At 36.6% G+C, this 22,174-nt stretch overlaps 1 protein-coding gene across 1 annotated transcript in view; it reads left to right on the forward strand.

Moving 5' to 3' along the window:
• LOC114649336 (calpain-2 catalytic subunit-like) overlaps nt 1–22,174 on the forward strand; it is a 135,022-nt gene that overhangs the window by 53,028 nt on the left and 59,820 nt on the right. Inside the window, exons 5-6 of the mRNA XM_051924274.1 lie at nt 18,168–18,301; nt 20,625–20,808. Coding sequence (XP_051780234.1) covers nt 18,168–18,301; nt 20,625–20,808 — 318 coding nt within the window. The remainder of the gene's footprint in view (nt 1–18,167; nt 18,302–20,624; nt 20,809–22,174) is intronic.

The following is a 22,174-nucleotide window of genomic DNA, read 5'->3' on the forward strand; positions in this document are numbered from 1 at the left end:
ATGCAGTTTGCCTAAATGATAGTTCAATTGGTAAAGATGTCATCACCAAGATTGCACTTGTTTTATTTTATTTTAATTTGGTGAATACTGTGTAATGCACCTGGGCTTTTGAAGCCTTGAAGTAATAGTGCAACTATCAGTAATAATACAATTATTTATTTTATTGTTATTATTTATTAGTTTAAATATTATGCAGTTTAATGATGGTAAAGTTGTTTAAAAAGTCACTTTAATGTGTCAGTGGACAGAGATTGTTAACATTAACAGAAAGTGTAGTTGTTTTACAAAAAGTATTTATTTATTCCTTTTCTAAGACATGTTCAGTACAATACAACTTTTGACAAGCACTTCTGGATATTTTCCTAAGTCTAAATACCTCTTTGGATGGTTGAAAATATGTTGTCAAAATTATAATTTAAGTTTTTGCAAAATTTGTTAAATATAAAGGTTCTATATTTTGGCTGCATCTGTCATGCAATGTGATTTCCTTCTCTTCATTATTGCCACCCCCTTGAAAAGTATCACTTTATGGGGCAATGCAAACCTGTAGTAATACTTGTGTGCACATTAAAATGTTTTTTTTGCACAATGTACAATGCTCTTGACAGTGGAATAGGTTATTCTTAGCCAGTAATTGCAGTGGAAAATGTGTTTAACATCCACTCATGCATGGGAAAAAAATACCGTCAAATACCGTGAAACCGGGATAATTTAGAAAAATACAGTGATATAGAATTTTGGTCATACCGCCCACCCCTGAGTACTTATAATAGTCTCTAAATATGTGCATTATATTTTAATGGTCAATGATTTTGTCTGTCTGTGTTGGTGATTGCTGGGATTGCATTGCAAACTTCCTGCTTGTGGATTTGTTGAGCTAAGATCTTATTAGCTTTCTCTCCATGTTCATAGTAATGATGTCTTGATTTAAAAATGAGTTGTTCTGTTTCTTTAGTTATCAAGAGATTGAGTTCTGAATGCAGAGCCTGTCTTTTCCTATGACATGCCTCATTTGGACACCCGACATATTCTTGATCTATTCTAGTAATTTCACTGATTAGCTCTGATACCTTCTTCACAATTAAAGTCCCCAGCTGTTATAATTTTATGAGTTTTCACATTGGGAATGGATGCAAATACGTTTTGGATGAAGTCCCTATCATCCACATAGGGTGCATAGGTATTTATCCAAATCACTTTACAATTAAATAAATTACCCATGACAATCACATATCTCCTTTCAGGATCAGATACTATATCTGACACTACAAATGAGATTGTTCTATGCATAAGAATTCCCACACCTCTAGTTTTCTTTGTAAAGCTGGAATGGAATATTTGGCTAGTCCAGTCTCTGTGCAGCCGAAACTAATCCTTGCTTAATAAGTGGGTCTCCTGTAAAAATACTATTTTAGCGTTTAGACCTGTTAGGTGAGAGAATACTTTCTTTCTTTTTAATTCGTGATTCAGTCCTTTAACAAGGCCATTTTCAGTTTCAATGAATCTTCTGGAATTGACGAGCTATCGTGACCTGACTCGCTTGCACATTCGCTCCCACTTTCACTCTCAGTTAGAGATGATGCAGCAGCGGCAGGTCCCGGGAAATCTGTGCTTTCACCTATCTATTCCAGGTCAGTCTCTGGCAGGCTGTACCTTGAGCTTGGATTTGATGCCTGTCTAGACTTGGATGAAGCTTTAGCTTTCTTTTCTGTTTCTTTCTGAGCCCCTTTTCTGCTGCTCATGTTTATATATGCTTGCATATACTATAATTGAACCCCCCGGTACTCCCAGGGTACCTCGAGATGATAAAAATAAAGAGAAAAAGCAATACTGCTGCTTACAGAGTTCCGCTTCAGACGTCCATCTCCCGTAACAGACAAGACCAAACCCCCTAGAAGACATTAAAAGACTCTGTCTTTTATCCCTGGATCTCATTTTGTGGTTTTGCTTTTTCTGGAATTTGTATCTTGGCTTTGCTTTTTGAAATTAATATTCAGTAGGAATACCATGCTAATTCTGATTTACCTGACTATGAATTCATGATCACCTTGCATTTTTACTAAATCTGTACTGTATTGTATTAAAAATTATGCAATGGTAATCTTTTGTTGTCCATGCCAGGTCATAGTTAGAGTCCTTTGTAAGATTGATGAAGCTGTAAGCCCTTTTGACTTCTTGTTTAATTCATTTCCAAAGAGTATGATATTGAAGGAAGCTAATGAGGGACATGCTGGGCAAGACACATGACTGCCATGGGACCAACTGAAAACTTGTGTGTGTGTGTTTTTTTTAATATGTATGTAGCTGTTATTAATTGTATTGTATATAATGCAAATAGTCATTCACTTCTCAACATACATATATACATTTTACATTATTTTTTAACCAGTTTCTCCTTGTCTCTTTGAAGTGAGTGTGTAAGCTAGTAAAATAAATAAATAATCATAATCTATAGTTAAAATCTGGGCGGACACATAACTGGCATTGCCAAATGTTTACACAAGAAAATGTGAATCACACAACAGTATATATTTTCAGGAAAGCAATTATAATTCATGACAAATATTTTCCTAGTTACAGTTTTGGCATTTAAACAGTAACATCAATTAAACACTTAAGTGGATGGAATAGTTGCCAGAGCACAATATTTCATTTGAATGGGAATGAATCTCTGCTAATGTATGTCTGCTTTTTTTTTTAGTAATAGAGTACAACAGCAGACTTTTTTCTGCAAATTAATGGTTTCATTTTTGTTGAAGATTACTTCACATAGGCACATTTCTTCATTTTATTATCAGTGTTTTTATGTTACAGCTCCTACTGTATTCCACATTTCTTCACCACAGATTCTGCCTCACCTTTGAAATAAAAATGACCAAAATACGTGATTTAACATCAATTTTTATAAACGAATTTTCCAGACTACTTGATTTCCCAAATTTTATAATTACTGATAGAGGGCAAAAATTCGGAGGAACTTCTGTTTATAATTAGGAATTCAATTAAAGCTAAATTCAACCAGCACTTGGAAAGATATTTAAGGTATACTATTGAAACTGTGCAATCAGACTGGTATGAATCGAAGAATATTTAAGGAATGCTTCAATTGTTGCCAGTGTTGTATAAAGTACCCAGTAGCCTTACTTCAGTGAAAGTAGACATACCGTTCTGAAAGTGCTTCTAGTGAAAGCAGAATATAACCATAGGAAAACTGCTCAAGAAGAACTTTTAAAGTATCTGATTTTAAGTATACTTAAAGGATAAGTTGAGTATTTTTCAGGTTGAAGTTATTTCTTCACAATTAGGGTATGTATTAATTTACCACATGAAATTGTGTTCTAAAGTGAAATATATTTTATACATTTTATAAAATAACTAGCCAGCTCTTGCATTTTATAATGAAGCTAATGAGTATCTCATTCCCATTGTGAAGAAAAGCCTTAAAACTTACCAAATCAAGTTCTCAAACCACAAATGTTATCGTTTATTGATCTGTCTCTGGAGATTACACACATATTCCAAAATAGTATATCCATGATGTTTTAAAAGGGGAAAAATAAAAGTTAAACTATTGTCACCATTGTGAGATTGAATCATTTCTAAAATGTGATTAACTATGCAGTTATTTTCACTGTTTGTCTTCGTCTGCAGCACCCTTCATGGCCAGAGGTATTTTTTCACCTGAGAAAGTCATTGCCAAGTGCCAGTATTGACATTGTATGTTGATTCCCAAATGTGAATTGTTGTCCCACTTCTGTAGAGAACTAGACAATAATAACTGAAAAAAATCACACTTATGATCACTTATAACCTTTTAATATACACAAGCTGAATTCATTATTTTGCAAAGTTATTGCCTGGTGCCAGTGGATTGGTAAGTACACGTGTACTTCTGTGAGAGAGAATATTGAACATACATGTAGCAGGCAATGAAGTGTCAAGAACTGAATAGACATTATAAGCATCCATCAATCTTCCTAGCCTGCTTACCCGGTTTCTACCACTAGTCCATCTCAAGGCAAAGCCACACACATACACTAGTGCCACTTTAGCAATACTAATCCACCTAACCTTCATGTAACCCAGGGAGAACATGCAAACTCCACACAAGAAACATGTGGCATGTGAACCTCAGCCTCCATCATTGCAAGAAAGCTACCACTGCACCCAGTAATCTTAATAGTGATTGCTGTCTTTATGATCTTCCATTTATTAATTTTTTCATATATTTTTCTCGGCTATATTCATAATATATAATATTATGTACTATAATATATAATATAATAATAATCCATCTTCTTAACCTTCTTATGCAGGGGCAGGGTCATAGGGCAGCTGGAGCCTAACTCAGAAAGCACTGGATGCCTATACAGGATGCCAGTCCATTGTATAGCGAACTCAGAAACTAAGGCCACTACAGCAACGTAAACTCACCTATGTTTAATGAGGTTGAAGTTTAGTTTTTTAACATAGGCATAGTGATAGTGGAGACATGTCATTCCTGCCAGATTGTACATTGAGCTTTCATGTTCTCCCCATGTGTTTACAGATTGATTGGTATCAGTGTCAGTGAATTTATTCACTCAGAAACATTGTGCTCAGTTCTTTTATTATCATATTCTCAGCAAGAGTGACTCTTAATGTATTTGAAAAATCGATAATTAGTTTGTGGCTCTGTAGACAGCTCAATTGCACACTGTCTTTTTTTTTCTGTTTTTCTTTTTAATCATCCTTGCCACAGAAACGTTGGCTTGGCTTTTTTAAAAATCCACAGCTTTTGTCAAAAATGCAATGCAATGTAATTAGTTAAGTTCAGATTTATTGTTGTGTATAAAGTACAATGAAGCTCATGTGCTGTTTTCACGGTGTTGCTGCTCAGCGTACATATCACTCCATTGCTTGGTATGTCATGGTATCAAGAATCTGAGATAAAATGCATTTTTTCTAGTTTACTTTTATTCACCATCAGTAATTACACTTTTACCAGTTGCCAAGACTGATCCCATCCTGCACTTGAGCACATCAGGTATCAAGTTTTTAGATTCCATAGTTTAATACATTCTACTTTAGAACATAATTTCAGGTGGCATGCTAATATACACCTTAATTGTAAAGAGATAACTTTGACTTAAAAATTACCAAACTTAACCTTTAAGTGTCAAACGTACAACTAAATGTAGGATCTCTCTCTCTTTTATATATAATAAAAAAAAAACTCTTAAATACTTAAAATAATTTAGGCTACTATCTTTGTGCATGAGACTTGTATTACAATCACTAATGTATGAGCCAAGTAAATGCAACTTGAAGCAATGACAGTCAGCGCCTGCAGATATTTTGTGTTAATTACTCATAAACGCTTTGAAATCACTTCAGTTTTTTTGATTCAGTGCCTCCTGACTCACTGGTATGAGGAAACCTCCACATTTGATACACTGTTCGAATCATCTTGATGTCTAGTTTTGTAAGATGTTGAGCTTTTTGGGGTTCCTTCTTAATTTTTGTCTTCTAGACCTGAGAAAAACCTTTATTTCCTAGGACATTTTTGGACCATATTTTGTACAGCAAATTACACCCTTATGATAAAGAGTAAACCAATAGATGTCTTAAGCGAAAATGATTAGAAGGACTTGAAATTGCTCATTTCACATTAACCAACCCCAGGTGTTCACCCCCTAATGGAATATGAGGGATCAAAGTTACTCCTTTTCTCAAAACTTCAAAAAAAATGGGGATCTATTAATATAGGCATTTGGGTGTAGTTTTATATTACAGTAATCCCTCGCTATATCACGCTTCGCCTTTCGTGGCTTCACTCCATTGCGGATTTTATATGTAAGCATATTTAAATATATATCGCGGATTTTTCGCTGCTTCGCGGGTTTCTGCGGACAATGGGTCTTTTAATTTCTGGTACATGCTTCCTCAGTTGGTTTGCCCAGTTGATTTCATACAAGGGACGCTATTGGCAGATGGCTGAGAAGCTACCCAACTTATTTTCTCTCTCTCTCTCTCTTGCGCTGACGTAGGGGGGTGTGAGCAGGGGGGCTGTTTGCACACCTAGACGATACGGACGCTCGTCTAAAAATGCTGAAAGATTATCTTCATGTTGCTATCTTTTGTGCAGCTGCAGCTGCTTCCTGAAACGACATGCTGAACGGTGCTTCGCATACTTAAAAGCACGAAGGGCACGTATTGATTTTTTTATCTGTCTCTCTCCATCTCTCTCTCTCTCTCTGCTCCTGACGGAGGGGGTGTGAGCTGCCGCCTTCAACAGCTTTGTGCCGTGGTGCTTCGCATACTTAAAAGCCAAACAGCACTATTGATTTGTTTGCTCCTTTGAAGAGGAAGATAAGTTTGTATTCTTTTAATTGTGAGACTGAACTGTCATCTCTGTCTTGTCATGGAGCACAGTTTAAACTTTTGAAAAAGAGACAAATGTTTGTTTGCAGTGTTTGAATAACGTTCCTGTCTCTCTACAACCTCCTGTGTTTCTGCGCAAATCTGTGACCCAAGCATGACAATATAAAAATAACCATATAAACATATGGTTTCTACTTCGCGGATTTTCTTATTTCGCGGGTGGCTCTGGAACGCAACCCCCGCGATGGAGGAGGGATTACTGTATTTCAAGGTTGTTTATCATGAATATATTTTTGATATTTGATTATTTAACAGTGGTTCTAGCCCTCAAAGAGCCACTTCCAGAAGGTTAAAATGACATATTTCAAACATAAGCATGTGGGGTATCATTTTAGACTATTTCAAGATCACAGATTATGAATATGATGTTATTTTTGATCCTTTACTAGGGATCTATCCCTTTATGGACCATATCAGAGTGTAAAAAATTACGTTTCTATTACAAATGAGAATATTTAGACTTTATACATTAAAACTGAAGCACACATTTTAAATATTTCAAATATTTGAGGCAAATATTCTTGTTTATTATGTAATTCTACCTCATGAAGTAAATATTACATTTCTTATGAACACCCTGAATTAAGATGGCTTATGCTAATTAAGACTTTTTGATGAGTTTATGCTAATTCAATGGAATGACCGCTAATAGGAGAGGTCTACAGGATTTCTCTGCCTTAAGAAGGAGAAAATCTGTTCCTCAAATCCACTTTTAACACGCATTTCCATAACTGGAACACCTAATTACAATTAATTTAAATACAAAACATTAAGTGTTCCTTGGCCTCAAAAATTACCCCCATTTGTGTTCATATAAAATCACACTACATGAAAATAGTTATTATTAAACAAATTCTGACATTAGTTACCAAAACAAACTCTAATGCTGCCTTGTCCTTATTAAATAATGTTTATGTAAGCACTTTACCTGCACTTTATCACTTCTAGTTTCACATTAAAAGGATTGGCCTTTTGGTTTATCTGTGTAGTGCTTGTAAAAGCCCAAATCAGCTTTGGAGCAGTGATGCCCAGGATAATGTGAAAAGATATGTGAGCAACACACGTGTCAAGCTGAGTTAACCAAAGAACATACTGTACATTTTGCTGAAATCTGCAAATCGGTTCCAGCCGGTTCAGCAGGCTGCTATGAGCACAGCATCTGAATGCAGTGGGATCATCTGTGGAAATAACCTGGGGCCTCATATATAAATGGTGTGTACGCAGAAAAATGTTGCGTAAGCCTGTTTCCACATTCACATCGCGATGTATAAAACCTAAACTTGGCGTAAACCCAGTGTCAAAGCAATGCTTTTGTTCCAGTGTGGTTTCCCTTTCTTTTTTAGCTCCACATCCCTGACGCAGCTTTACCAAATACACTGAAATTAACCGCATATTGTTTATTAGTATAAGGCATCTGATTGTAATAAACCTGTATAATGGTCCACCGAATGGCCAAATTATTCCAAATACCATAGCTGCTTTAGCATTGTTCCTGTCAATGCACCACTCAGAGTATTTATCCCACTGTATCTGAGTGTTGAATCACAGCTCTACAGCAGCTGATCAAAAAGAGAATTATTGGTATACAGCATCAAGCACACGCTGCCTCAGCCATGCGCAATTTGAACTGCTCTCATATAACAAACGCTTCAGAGCCTTTCCTGTATGGACCTTGCAGTTCAGAAACAGTTTCATCCCAAGAACTATACACACACTCAATCAGTCCATCAAGTGCTCCTTGTAGAACTGTTTGTACTTATTAGTACAATTACCTCACTGTAAACTTGCGATACAGTTATAATATTGCACAACCTGAACTACTTTATAAAAGCGCATATTTACATATGATAAAGATATCATTTTTAAGATGAAATGCTGCAAAATATGTTTATTACATTATACAGATAAAATGTTAACATCATTTAAATAATTTATATTGTTAATAATTAAACATATGAGGACACAGTGTCGCAATGCAAGCTAGTTCAGGGATTGTTCCCGCCTCGCGCTGTATTCTTGCTGGGGCTGGCGCGACACTGGAAGGATAGTTGGATAGAATAATTAAACATGTACTACGAAGATATTTCAGTGTTCCTTAAAAGTTTTGAAGAATCGTCGTTCTAAGCTTACAGATGGCTTAACATCTATTACAGAGCTGATTGTGAGGCGATTGGTTACTTGGAGAAAGAAAAGGAAGGGCAGGAATTGGGGGTTAGTACGTCTGAAAGAGACAGTACTGCTGCAATAAATTATTTCATCATAGGTCACGCACAGCGCAGCAAGCATCTTACGGGAGGCAGGAACAATCTCTGGAGAGGGTGCCAGCTCTTCTCTATCACTGCGCCACCGTGTTCCCATGTTTAATAACATACTTTAATTGATATGATATGAATACTGAAATTATATCAAGTATACATCTCAGTTTTTAAATTATTCAGATAACTGTAATATCACAAATGTAATGGATTCTGTGTCCTGTCGGAGGAGAAGAAAGCCTGTTTACGAAGCATGTAGTGATTCAAACACATAGAGCACATAGAAGAACACATACAAAACAAAGCATATAACGTGCTACTTTAGTTACAATGGTATTTGAGAAACTAGTAAATTAAACAATTTAAATATAAAGTTTATAATGTTCTAATTTAATGACGTGATTAAAGTGGAAATTTTGAGATTAAAGTTGACATTTCGATCTTTTTTTCTCAGTGTGTCCCTATTTTTTTTTCTTTTCTCTGTACCCTAATAAGCTTTCATATGACACTCAGATGGTGGGCTACGAGTCACCTTTTCATGGCAACTTTAATATCTGACAACTTCTTTTTTATTTCGGGAACTGTGCAACTTTGTGAACTTGAGCTTTCGAATTTCTCACTCGATCAACTTCCTTGTGTTGTTTATACCACTGTTTAAACCAACAAATAGTACGTTTTTCCTTGCCTTCACTTGGTATTCGCTGAAATTCTTCTATTTTCCCCCATGCTTTTGCCATTGCCTTTTCATAGAACACTGAGCTTAAGGGCTGTTTATATTGATTTGCATATTCAAAGAGGCGTAATTCTGGGAGGAGTTTGGGTGGGGCAGCAGGCGCGTGCGTTACTTTTCATGCTGACCGGGATTTATGTAGTGGAAGAACGTGGAAGTTGGCGAATGCACAGATTTATGCATCTGAATTTTTTTGTGTGTGTATGCACATTTCCACTTTTGTTGGTACGCCATGTTTTAGTGTGAACTCTATGCACGGAGTTATGCATGAGGTCCCTGTACTGTCAACATCCACTCTAACGCTGTTTTGTGACCTATACTTGGAATGGACTTAGCAGAAGATCGGGAGTTGGCGCCAATGACCCACATTTGAAGAAAAAAGGGGAAACTTGTGTTTTTGATAACCGACTAAACAAAGTATTGTACATCATGGAAGTTCAGCCCTGATACAGACAGGCAGACACCGATGGTTCAAACACACATGTACTTATTTACACTATTTACAATCCCAATAAAGTCCCGCGCAGCACACAGGGCCCCTGCACCAAACACCCTTAAGTCCAGGCTTCTCAACAGTCCTTCCTTTCACCGCCTCTACTCCTCTCTCCCGAGCTTTGTCCTCCAGGTGCCCTCTGACGATCTTCCTGCGGCACTTTCTGTTGTGGCGGAAGTGCCGCATGAGCACCCAGAAGCACACCGGGCGTCCCTGGTAATCCTTTAGGAAGCACTTAAGGGTGTGGCGGAAGTGCTGACATCCAGGGCTCCTCAATCCTCCGGGCGCCCCCTGGTGGTGGCCATGGGCCCTTAATGGGGTTGAGCTTCATTGCTCAGTTCCTGTGGCCCCCATACAAACTAGGGCAGCTTCCCTCTCGTGGTCCGGGGATGGCATAGTCCCTCTCCCGGTCCTTCCAGGTGTCCCAGGTGGGCACAGCCCCCAGCCAACTGCCACAACATATTTGTGTTACAGTATTTGCATCATTATCCTTTTTTTACACTTCTGACTGCAAACTTTTAGTGTTTGCATGTTTTACAGTAAAAAATAAAAATGGAATTTTTAAGCCACAAATGCAATACTTATTGTTGTTCCACAGATTATTTACAAGAACTGAACATGTTTAATAATTTCTGCTAATCAGTGTGATCTGGCCTGCAATTAATAAGCAAAGAAATCCGATCTTTGGTACTATATGTAATAGTCTACTAATGCAAATTCTTTAAAATGTGACTTTTTGATATCCACAAATATTGTAAGTTTTTACAGAAGATAAACCATTCTTGTATGACACCCTTTGGCAGCATCAGTATTGGGATCGGTATTGGCAATACTGTCTTCAGTATCATCAGATATCGGATCAATAATGAGCAGTATTGCACATCACATCACTAGCATGGACAGCTCCGCAGCTGCCCTCCTGAGTCTGGTAAACAGTAAACCAAGGGCAAAGCAGTTGGGTGTCCTCTGGATCAGGGTTACCACGTACCGTACTTTTTACACAATGTTTAACGTCGGGCTTTGATCTGCTCTTCCTCACACTCTGCTGCATACAGTATGTTCCAGGGGAGCAACCATGGGCAGCTCAATACATCCCCCGGATGCTTGGTGGCAGCCTCCCTGGCTGACGATGGTGCCTCAGTTTCCCGCAGGGCTTCATGGGAGATGGAGTTCTCCACAGCCCTGTTGGGATCTGGGGTGGCTGCCAGGGGGGTGCTGCATGGGTCCCTGAGCCGGCCTGGACAACTCTACAGCCCCACCTGGAAGTGCAATCAGAGGCAGGTGATCAAGCACTTTTGGGTGAGCTATAAAAAGAGCCAGCAACCACCACTCAGGGGCCAGAGTCGGGAGGTGGAGGACGAAGCTAGACTGTAGGAGTGGTGGTGCCAGGAGGAAAGGACTGTGTTGTGGATGGAGGGTTCCAGCTGAAGAAAAATAAAGTCTTTCTTGTGTTTTACACGTGCCTCAATGTGAGTCTGTGTCGGGTCAGGTGCAATATAGCGCCTTTTATCACAGTACGTATTTGGCTATCTTCTTCCTCGCTTTTAGGCCCATGCTTGCTCGCAACCAACCACTGTACCTTTTCACACAACATTTGAAACAAGTTACTTATCCTAAAGGCAAAATATTAAACATGTACGACGGATGCCTTTATCCAACATACAACATTTAGATATTACTGGTTACATTTCTTTTGCCCTGTGCCCTCCTCAAGCACACAAACTGGTGTTGTGACTTGCTCATGGTCACATAGTGCCAGTATCAGGACTTGAACCCACAAACTCAGGGTTTAAAAGTGCAAAGTCTTAGCCACTACGACACAATGCTTGCACATTTGCAATGTGTATATTAATTGGAATAATATAAACTTTGTTAAAGTTGAGTTTAACATTTTCAACCAGTGCAAGTCCAAAATCTGGAATATTTGTTTTTTCAAATAATAGATTAGTTTTCTGATTAATGTCCATGTTGTAGAATGTTTTGCTTTGTTGTTAACATAGAAGAAGAAGCTGTTTTGTGAATCTTACTGTGAGCATATATGTAGCTAGGGGTGAATAAAAAACTACCTGAATGTGTACCTAACTTCAATTCCGTGATCATTTCAGATGTTAAAAATAATCGCCACCAAGCCCTTTCACAAACATACAATGGCATGCAAAAGTATTCAGTCCCCTTGAAAGTCATCATAATTTTCTGCAAGACAAAAGGTTTGTACACATATTTATTCATTCTTATGCTGCAACAGAACATTTCCAAAGTCAAAAAAACCATTTTCTGTAGATATTTAATTGTAGAAGAAAAGCTCCAAGTTAGTGTTTACATAAGTATTTAAACCTCTGTGCTTTGGAAGCTCCAGGTTGACATCAATGAAAAATTAATTACAAAGGTAACAGTCATTTGACAGTCATAATTAAATATAATGAGGTGCTACTTGTGAGTCCTTTCTATCTCTCTGGATATAAAAAGCCCCCTTTGTAAGGGCCGTAGTCTTTGTTGGACTGTCACTGCAAAAATTAGGACAAAGGTGCATTCTACTGATGTGAGAAACAAAAGGACTATAAATTATCAAAGAGTTTGAATGTCCCATTGCGCACTGTTGAATCCATCATCAGAAAGAGGAAGGTTCATCACAGCACCCAGACTCTTGCAAGCCGTCCCTCAAAACTAAATATCAGAGTGAGACATCGACTGGTGAGAGAGGCGACTAGAAATCCATCCGTTGCTCTCAGACGTCTGCAGTGCTGTTTGGCTGAAACTGGAGTCAACATGCAGGGGTCCACAATTTCAAGAGCTCTCTATAAAACATGCCTCTACAGGAGGGTAGTATAAGATCCACATAAAAGCACTTATGGCATTTGCCACAAAGCATGAGAAAGACCTAGTTAAGATGTGGGTAAAGGTTTTATGGTCAGATAAGACCAAAATAGGACTTTCTGGCCAGACTTCAAAGAGGTATGTGTGGCATAAAACAAACACTGCCTATGCCTCAAGAAACACCATACCTACAGTCAAATACAGTGGTGGCAGCATAATGCTATGGGGGTGGTTTTCACGTGCTGGGACTGAGAACCTTGTCAGAGTTGTAGGGACAATGGATGGGCACAAATACCACACAATATTGCAGAAGAAATTGTTCCAGTCTGTTCTGAATCTAAAGGTCAGAAGAAGATTAATCTTTCAACATGAGAATGACCCTCAGCATTAGGAAAAAGTGACACTGGGATGGCTCAAAAAAGAAAGGTGAATGCTTTGGAGTGGCGAAGTCAAAGCCCTGATCTTAACACTGTTGAGAGTCTGTGGCACTATTTGAAACTGCTGTTCAGAGGTGCCATCCCACCAACACAGAGGGTCTCTAGAAATTCTGCTAAGAAGAAAAGGTAAGAATCACTCCTGAACAATGTGCAGAACTGGGGCATACTTACATACCCCAAAACAACAAACACTGTTACTGCAAAGTATACTGTTATACTGGTGGTAATTATTTTTAACAGTATTTTCCTTTAATTCTGAAATGATTACAGGGCTGAAATTAGATACACATTCAGTTGGCTTTTTATTCACTCCTAGCTACATCCTGTATATGCTTATATAACCGTCTTAAAACCAAAGTACACTCTCCCCTTATAAACATGTTTTGTCTAATCATTTGGTGACTTTTTGGTATGAGGCAGAGAAGTTAAAACTAATATCAGAGCTCAGTGATGTTAACAAAGTAGCTTTAACCAGCTGCAGCTGGGCACATATTTCTCAAAATCAGTATATCACAGTGACCGCACATTACATCATTGAAGGCAAAATGAGACAGAAAGTTCTTAAAACAAAAGCAGTTTATAAAGCACAAACAGGACCAGTGGTGGCTGAAGAAATCAGTGGTATTCTGCAGGAATGTGGCATATTCAATAAAGTAAGTACGGTCCCTCCCTCCACCTGTCAATGGATCACCAATTTCCTGACCAACAGCAAACAGTAGGTGAAACTGGGGAAACTCACATATAGCTATTGTATGATCAACATGGGTGCTCCCCAGGGATGGGTGCTCTTCCTACTGCTCTCCTCCCTCTATACTAACGACTGCACCTCTAAGGACCCCTCTCTCAAACTTATCAAATATGCAGACGACACAATCATAATTGGACCCATCAGGAATGGTGACATCTCTGCATACAGATGGGAATTTGAGCAGTTGGCCCTTTGGTGTAGTCGTAACAATATGGAGCTAAACACTCTCAAAACTGTGGAGATGACAGTGGATTTTAGTAGAGGTCCCACAATATTATCCCTTCTCTCCATACTTAATACCACTGTGAAAGTTGCAGAAACTTTCACATTTCTGGGGTGTATAATTTCCCAGGATTTAAAATGGGAGACCAATGTAGGATCCATCATAAAACTGGCACAACAGCGAATGTACTTCTTGCGACAGCTGAGGAAGTTTAATCCTCCACAGGAGCTGCTGATTCAGTTTTACACAGTAGTCATTGAGTCTGTTCTCAGCTCATCAATAACAGTGTGTGGTTTGGATCAGTTACTAAGCATGACAAAAACAGGCTACATTGAATAATCATGTCTGCTGAAAAAATCATTGGTGCCAGTCTGCCCACCTTGCAGGAACCTGTATTATTCCAGAGTCATGAAATGGGCTAGATCATTACTGACCCCTCACAACCAGATCACAACCTTTTTGAACTTCTTACATCAGCCAGGTGTTACAGATTAATATTCTACAAAACAAACAGATACAAGAAAAGTTTTTTCCCCACAGGCCATCAAGCTCCCAAATGGGTAGTTTCATCCCCCAGGCTTCCCAGGGCCTTGCAATACTGTTCACATATTATTAATACTTTTTTTTTTCTCCTGGTGTTTATTTCAGCATTTCTTGTATTGAGCTACACTCTGCACTATATACAGTATTTGCATTCTCTGCCTTGTGGGTTTTTTTATTTTTATTTTTAATCTCAGGTATGATTAACTGTTGTCAATTATGTAATTTATCATTGGAGAGTCTCTAAAACTGGAGTCAAATTTCTTGTATGCATGCATACTTGGCCAAAAAATCTGATTCTGATTTTGTCACTATAGATAATGCTTTTGATACGGAAGTTAGACAATTCCATCACACTTATCCCCAATTAAAACAGCATGTTTCATTCTGGGTGTTGTGTTGTCCTATTCCAAATAAAACTAGAGAGCAGAGAGTGAACCACTGACCAGAAAGAAGGGAGAGGGGTAGAGGAATCATGGAATTAATCTTGGGATACAAGGTTATTATAGTTAATGAAAACCAAAATCGAAACTGAAACTATTAATAAATAAAAAAAAAAAAACATTTTTGTAAACTGAAATAAAATAATTAACAAAACCGAAATGAAAAACTAAAACTAAACAAAACTATTAAAGTAGCTGAAAAGACTAACTGAAATAAAATAATAATTTACTAAAAATATTTTTAGTTTTCGTAATAATTGGAGTTATGCAAGGGCTAATCTGGTCTGCAAGGGTCCCGAAATTTAATCAAAATATATTAATAAAAATTTCATATTTGGTTTTTGAAGAAATATTCCTGCTGTTAGTCTTTAACCCTGTAACTGAAAGTCACCCACCAAGAGCGGACCACATATATTTATCCAGTGAACAGCGGCTGGTGAAGGAGGGCGAGTGTTCATACATCATTTGCAGTGACAGTGCAAGCTGAATATGGCTGCATAAAGTGTGTGATGAAGAAAGCGATTTACCATGTGATAATAGTGACAGTTCTTCAGGAGCTGATAGTGACAGCATGATAAATTCTGATTCAAGTGTTGGTGAGGCACACATAGGTGATGATATTGCTTTGAATGTTGTCAGCAACTTTCAAAGCTGCTGTTCAATGGGTCTCCGGGGATCAAGAGAGAATTATTAGATACAGATAACCCCTTACAGAATTTCAGTCTGTTCGTAAATGACAGCATGTTAGCTATAATTTTGACCAAGCCCAAGATACAGTATGTACACAGCAATTAATACAGCAGCACACATTAAGCCAAATTCCAAACTGCATATGAGTCTGATGTCCATTATGATGAGCTGCCGAATTTCTTTGCACGTCTTGTATATCAAGATGTAATTCAAACGCTTGAAGTTCACCTGCCACTTTGCACTGGAAAAATCGTTTTTGAAAATAAAACAGCACTGATCAAGAGACTGAAAAGGTCAGCATACAAGATCAGCAATTTTGCTGATCAATCACTTTTGCTTTAAAAAGGTTGTTTAATAATGAAGCAATACAAACATTGTGAAATTCCTGAGGTGGCAATGTCTCTACTGAACTACAGGTAGGTGGGTGAAGAGAGTCTGCCAGCTGGTGAAAAACAAAACCTACTAATGTGTTTTTTTTGTTTATCCTGTATTTATGAATTTATCTTTTATAGGTTTAAATGCACAGCTCAAAATACTTGATATTGTAAAAATAATCCAATGGCAGAATTTTGTTTTAAAATATTTGTGTCTCTCTTTTAATTTTTTTTCTCTCTCTCAATATAGTTGAAATATCATACTCTTTTTGTTCTTAACATCAGCCATATCATTCATATTGCATATACAGTATATAGTATTGATGCAATAGGTTGGCTCCCTGTCCAGTGATTTTTCCTGCTTTGCATCCAAAGATTCTGGGATAGGCTCCAGGTTTCCTGTGATCCTGCTCTGGATAAACAGGTTTAGATAACGTATATATTGTTCCTAATCTCAGATGCTGTTTCTGTCATTTTGGGGCTGTCCATACTCTTATTACCTGCTCTTACTCTGCTCATTAAGGGTTTACTGTTCTTATGCATGGGCTGTTCAAGTCCCACTACCCTTAACCTTGACACTACATGCTTGTTTTTCTTTGTTAACTTCACTATAGCTAGGTGGGGTCTGCACACAGATTCAAGCCTAAGAGCCCTGTTCTTCCTTACACCTGTCAGAACATTGTATAATTTATTTTCTAATTTTTGATATCTTTTCAGGCCTGCAGGTGGCAAAACTCTGTCTATATATTGTAGATGGAATCAGAGATCAATGTGGGTGGTAGAAAATCACAAAGCCCAGTATGGGAGGTTTTTAATACAATATTGAAGGCATTAATTGTAAGCACATTGCCTTGGAGCAGGATATGTTGTGTGCTGTAGACATTTAGAGTTAAAAACCTTAAAATTCACCTAAAATTCACAAATTGGCCCATTCTGGGCAAGTAATGGAAAAGATGATACATGCCAAACAGTCAGTGCACATTTGTTCAGCACAAATTACATAGAAAATATTTTTAAAATTATGAAATTTTATAACATTTTTCATATTCAGTATCTGGTTTTGATTATGCTTGTTTTTGTCAGACAAATACAAAACCAGATAATAAACCATGTAGTGTAGTAAGCTGTAGAGCAGTAAGGATAAAATATATCTAAAGCCGTTAAGTGTACAATTCTGTCTGATTGTGACACAAAACTAAACTCCATAGTATCTCTTTAACCATATCATAATTACTAAAACTGAAACTAGTATATATAAAAATAAAAATGTCTTTTTGAAATAAAAACTAAATTAAAACTAAAAATAAATGATGAAGGAAAACCAAAACTAAACTGAATTTCCAAGTATGATCAGAAATAATATAGATATAAAAGCTATTGTAAAAAGGCAAAACTATAATAACCTTGTTGGGAACAACATTCATCTTCACATTGGCCAGACAAGATTGAAAAGACATTGGTATTTTGAGCATGACTGGACTGAGGATTTGATATTTGTAAAGACATGACAAAGGTTTGAGATAGAAATCTAATTTACAGAGAATAATATTTCAATGCCCAAATACTTAAAGCGATAATTTCTGACTGAGCACTGTCTCCTTGGAGTTTGAACGTTATTGCGTCTGCTTGAAATTTCGTCCCGCATCCCAACTATCTACAATTTAGATTAAATGAAAAGACTAAATTACCCGGAGTGAAACAGATTACGACTTTGTGTGTGTCTTGGACTGGAAGCCCATACATATGCAAATGGTTCCTTTATTGCTCCTGGCGTAGGTACCTGTTTCACATAATTCTAAACTACATAAGTAGGTTAGAAAATGAATGTGCATATGGAAATATCCATACGCTTGTTCCACAACTTGAACATTGATATATAACCAAATTAATTCTGTGTAAACCTGTGTAAACAAAAAAACTGACCTTAATTGACATCTTAATGTGTTTGTAAGTTCCTACAAAGCAAATGAATTTGTGTATTTTTTGTTCTTTTTCAGTTTTGGCAGTTTGGGAAGTGGGTAGATGTGGTCATAGATGATAAACTCCCTATACTTGATAACAACTACTTGTCTGTTGCTCCTGCAAATGGAAATGAATTTTGGCCAGCTTTACTAGAAAAAGCATATGCAAAGTAAGTATGGTAGGAGTGCTTGGAAAATGCACAGCAGTTTTATTCTTCCTTATTTTTTTAAAGTAGAAAATGTAAAGATAGGAAATGTCATTTATCTGTAAAATATAAATACCATTTATATATTAAAATTTTATATTATAAACATATAAAGAAACAAAATTAAAACCAAAAAGTTTCACATTTGTTGTAGATTGGTTGATGGTGGAAAATCTTGACATGGAAAATTCTGATTTGGTTAAGCTATTAGAGCGATTCTGGAGTATGTCCAAACCAAAGATACAGTATGAATTATCTTTTGATTAATTTATAGCACAATACAACTACAGCACATTGACTATTAAAATATGAGAATGTTACAATACTGTTCTGAAAAGAGTAATATTAAGAATCAAATGGGATTCTAATCTAATAGGGGAGGTTGTCATAGAAGACAAGAAAATCTGAGGTTTTCAGAACTACTCAATCCAATTCAATATCAATGTGCCAGACTTTTGAACTGACAGTTAAGCTACTACCCATGTTTTTGTGGATGTGAGGGGAAACTGTAGTACTTAGAATACTTAGAGTTGCCAAAGGGAAGACTGTGATGGAGGGAGTTATAGTTTGTATTCATAGATTCATCAGTGGCATTAAGCATAATGTCAGACGAGTACTTACTTGATTTTAGTTTCATGGCAATTATTAGTTTTCCAGAATGAATAGTACAGTAATTATCAAGTTGAAGTGATGCTAGATTTGAGGCACTGTTATGACATAATAGCTGAAATAAATCATGTAATATACAGTAGGAGGTATTCAGTTTTTTCATAAAGAATAATGCTTGAACTAAAGTGCTGTTTAATTGTCCTGGTGTATCCTGTCTTTTCTCATTTGCTAAACCTCTTATGTTCTAATAAATTCTTAAATGTATAATTAGTGATATTTATGCTGTGAAATCATTAGTAAAATTCAGTACTAACAGGGAAATTTTAGACAAACTTCCTGGAAGAGATAAAACATTTTTCAAAGAAAAAAATAATTAAAGGAAAATGTAAATTTTTTAGACTTTGTACATACACCTGATGTGTGCTGAGGTTTCTGGCACAAAATGACTGCCATTGCTTCATCCAGGTGAATGCTGCACTATGTATAGCATTATTTAAATGTAAGTTGGATTAATTTGTCAGTGTTAAGGTGTCGAAATCCTAATAAATTACATTGCTTCTAGACTATTTTTTTCACTTGTTTCCTTATAATGAAAAGTATTAAACAGAATCCTGTTTAATATGTCATTTCTATTAGTTAAACTCTATAAAGAGCATGGGAGTTATAAGCTACCTTACTTTGCTGAAGCATAATCAGACATGCTAGGGTGTCTCAGAGTGTATTCACATTCTCTGCTTTGGGAGTGTGTTTCAATATGTTAATTTCTTTCTTTCCGACAGCAGCCTGCAGGTGGGTCATTCTCTGCTGATATGTATAGAATGGAGAGAACACATTTATGATTGACATGGGTGTTGAGGAACCAATATTATAATACAATATTTCCATTGTAATTTGAAGTGTTAGTAAAAATCTGAACTAGACTGATCTTTAATTTCTAAATTCATTATTGAAGTGGACTCAATCAAATTGAATAGCCTTTCCTACAGATTAAATCTCTTCATGTTTAACTATTATTAAAATGGAATTGATCTCTCAATTGAGAAAGCATTAATTTATATGTATCCATTTACTGCCTCAGATTACTCCAGCTTCAGGATCATGGGAGCAGAAACATATTTTTGCAGCTTTAAGCCCAAGGTATTAACCTCTCCCAGACATGGAAGTCTGTCACAGGACACACTACAGTATTTGTACATAGTCATTCCTGTCCTACTAATTTAGAGATGCTTTCAGCCTAACATGTACAAAGCAGATCTTAGGGAGGAAAACTGGAGTACCCCGGTACATATTTGTAGGGAATATACAAGATACTTAAAGACGGTTTGTTAACACTGACATTTGCTATAACACATTCCCTTCCTTCTTAGGAAAAACATATTGTACCATTACTCTAAAAGATTTGCACATTCGAAGCCATCTTTGGATCAGCAGAAGTTGCAGTGTTTGAATGTTACTTCTGTTCCATTTTGAATGACTGCATTATCACTTTCAACCTTTAGTTTTTAGCTATTTATATAAATTAAATAAATTTGATAAGATAAAGGGTTATGTGGGTAAAGATTAAAATATAGTCTTGGTTAGTATCTATTTGGCAGTCTTTTGTGAGCAAGCTGTAAATCAGATAACTCATGTTTTTAAGACATTGTATGTATTGTTTTGCTTCTTTTTTAATTTTTAGACTATGTGGATCCTATGCTGACATGGATTCTGGTTGTGTTTCTGAAGCACTGATGGATTTTACTGGTGGCATACACTTTAATTTTACTCTGTGTGATCCACCACCTGATATGTGGAATATATTTAGAAGAGCTTACAAAAAAAATTCATTAATGGCGTGTGGAACTCCCCGAACTCCTGCTGGGGTAAGAGCAATCAGTGTCTTTATTAGAATAGAATGGTTATTTCCTTTCTTATTAACTGCATGGTATTTATACGATAACTTTTAAAACTACTTTACACATAGTAAATGCTTTGTTCAAACACAATTTATAAATAGCCTATGTGTCTGGGACATTGGTTGAAGTACTAGTGCATACAAAATCACACAGAAACCCAAGATCATTGATTAGGGAATACTCTTTCTAAGCAGCTATGGTTATCTTCATTGTGCCATTAACATAATCTTTACTTGAATTTCATTGTTATCAGCACCTGGATGGTGTGCTGCAGGTAATTTTTGGTTACTGCTTGGAAAGCAGAAAAACACAACTGTCTTTAATTGTTTTCTTGTCACAAGTATGACCAACAAGAATGTCTTATGTGAAAAAGTACACTGCTTGGTAGTTTTATTCCTTTTTTTCTCAGTGGTGGCAACGGTTTACGCAAAAATGTACGAACTTATACCCATAAAATAATCAGGTGTCAACTGATTGGGTGAACTTTCATAAAAAAGCAAAATTAGAAATTGTTATCAAGAGAGGTAAGTGGTGAATCTGTAATTCTTTAACAAAAACTATGCTTTTAGTAGTAAAGAGCTAGTATTTTCCTCAGTCTTTCCTTTGCTTGAATTCAAAGTTCAGATTATAAACTTCCTTTTCATCACACCATCTTTTATATTGGTGACATCATTACTTTAAGAGCCATTTGCTAGTTATTTAAGTCCTATTAAATGTTCACCTATATATTGGTGCATAGTCTATGGGAGGTTCTTACAACCCCCACAAGCTGAATTGGTATATTTTAAATATTTGTTGTCTCTCTGACTATAGATTAGTCTCAGTTAGTGACCTGCCCTGCCGAGAGTAAGGCATGGAGGGTACACAGTTTTAAACCATGCCTTAACGTGCCCAATAGTATGAAAGTTAACATGCTCTATTAAATGTGCAGTGCTGTACGTTTAGAGCGTACCGAAGGTGAAGTAAGGCATCTTTAAGTATAGAAAATCTAAGTTTAGAGAAGAGACATTTTGTCCAGTTTTTTTGCCTTTTATTCTAGGTGTGTAACAACCTTCTTTCTTTATTCTTGTGTGGACTGTTTGCTTTGAATTTTCACTAAATCTTTTAAAACAAACTTTTGGACTAAGAGATTTCTTTCAGCACATGTTTGACCCGGGCTTGATCCTGCCTTACTCACCAGCAGCTGCAATCGCTATCAACAATATGTCAGTGCTCATGGAAAACAATGCACAAAATGGAGGCATAATGATATAAGGAATAATTATTTTAAAGATTTTTTTTTATTTTATTAATTTTATTGTAATCATTCATACAAATCAATAAATTTTTACAA

This window comes from Erpetoichthys calabaricus, chromosome 3, assembly GCF_900747795.2.
Source record: "Erpetoichthys calabaricus chromosome 3, fErpCal1.3, whole genome shotgun sequence".
In the NCBI taxonomy this organism is placed as follows: domain Eukaryota; kingdom Metazoa; phylum Chordata; class Cladistia; order Polypteriformes; family Polypteridae; genus Erpetoichthys; species Erpetoichthys calabaricus.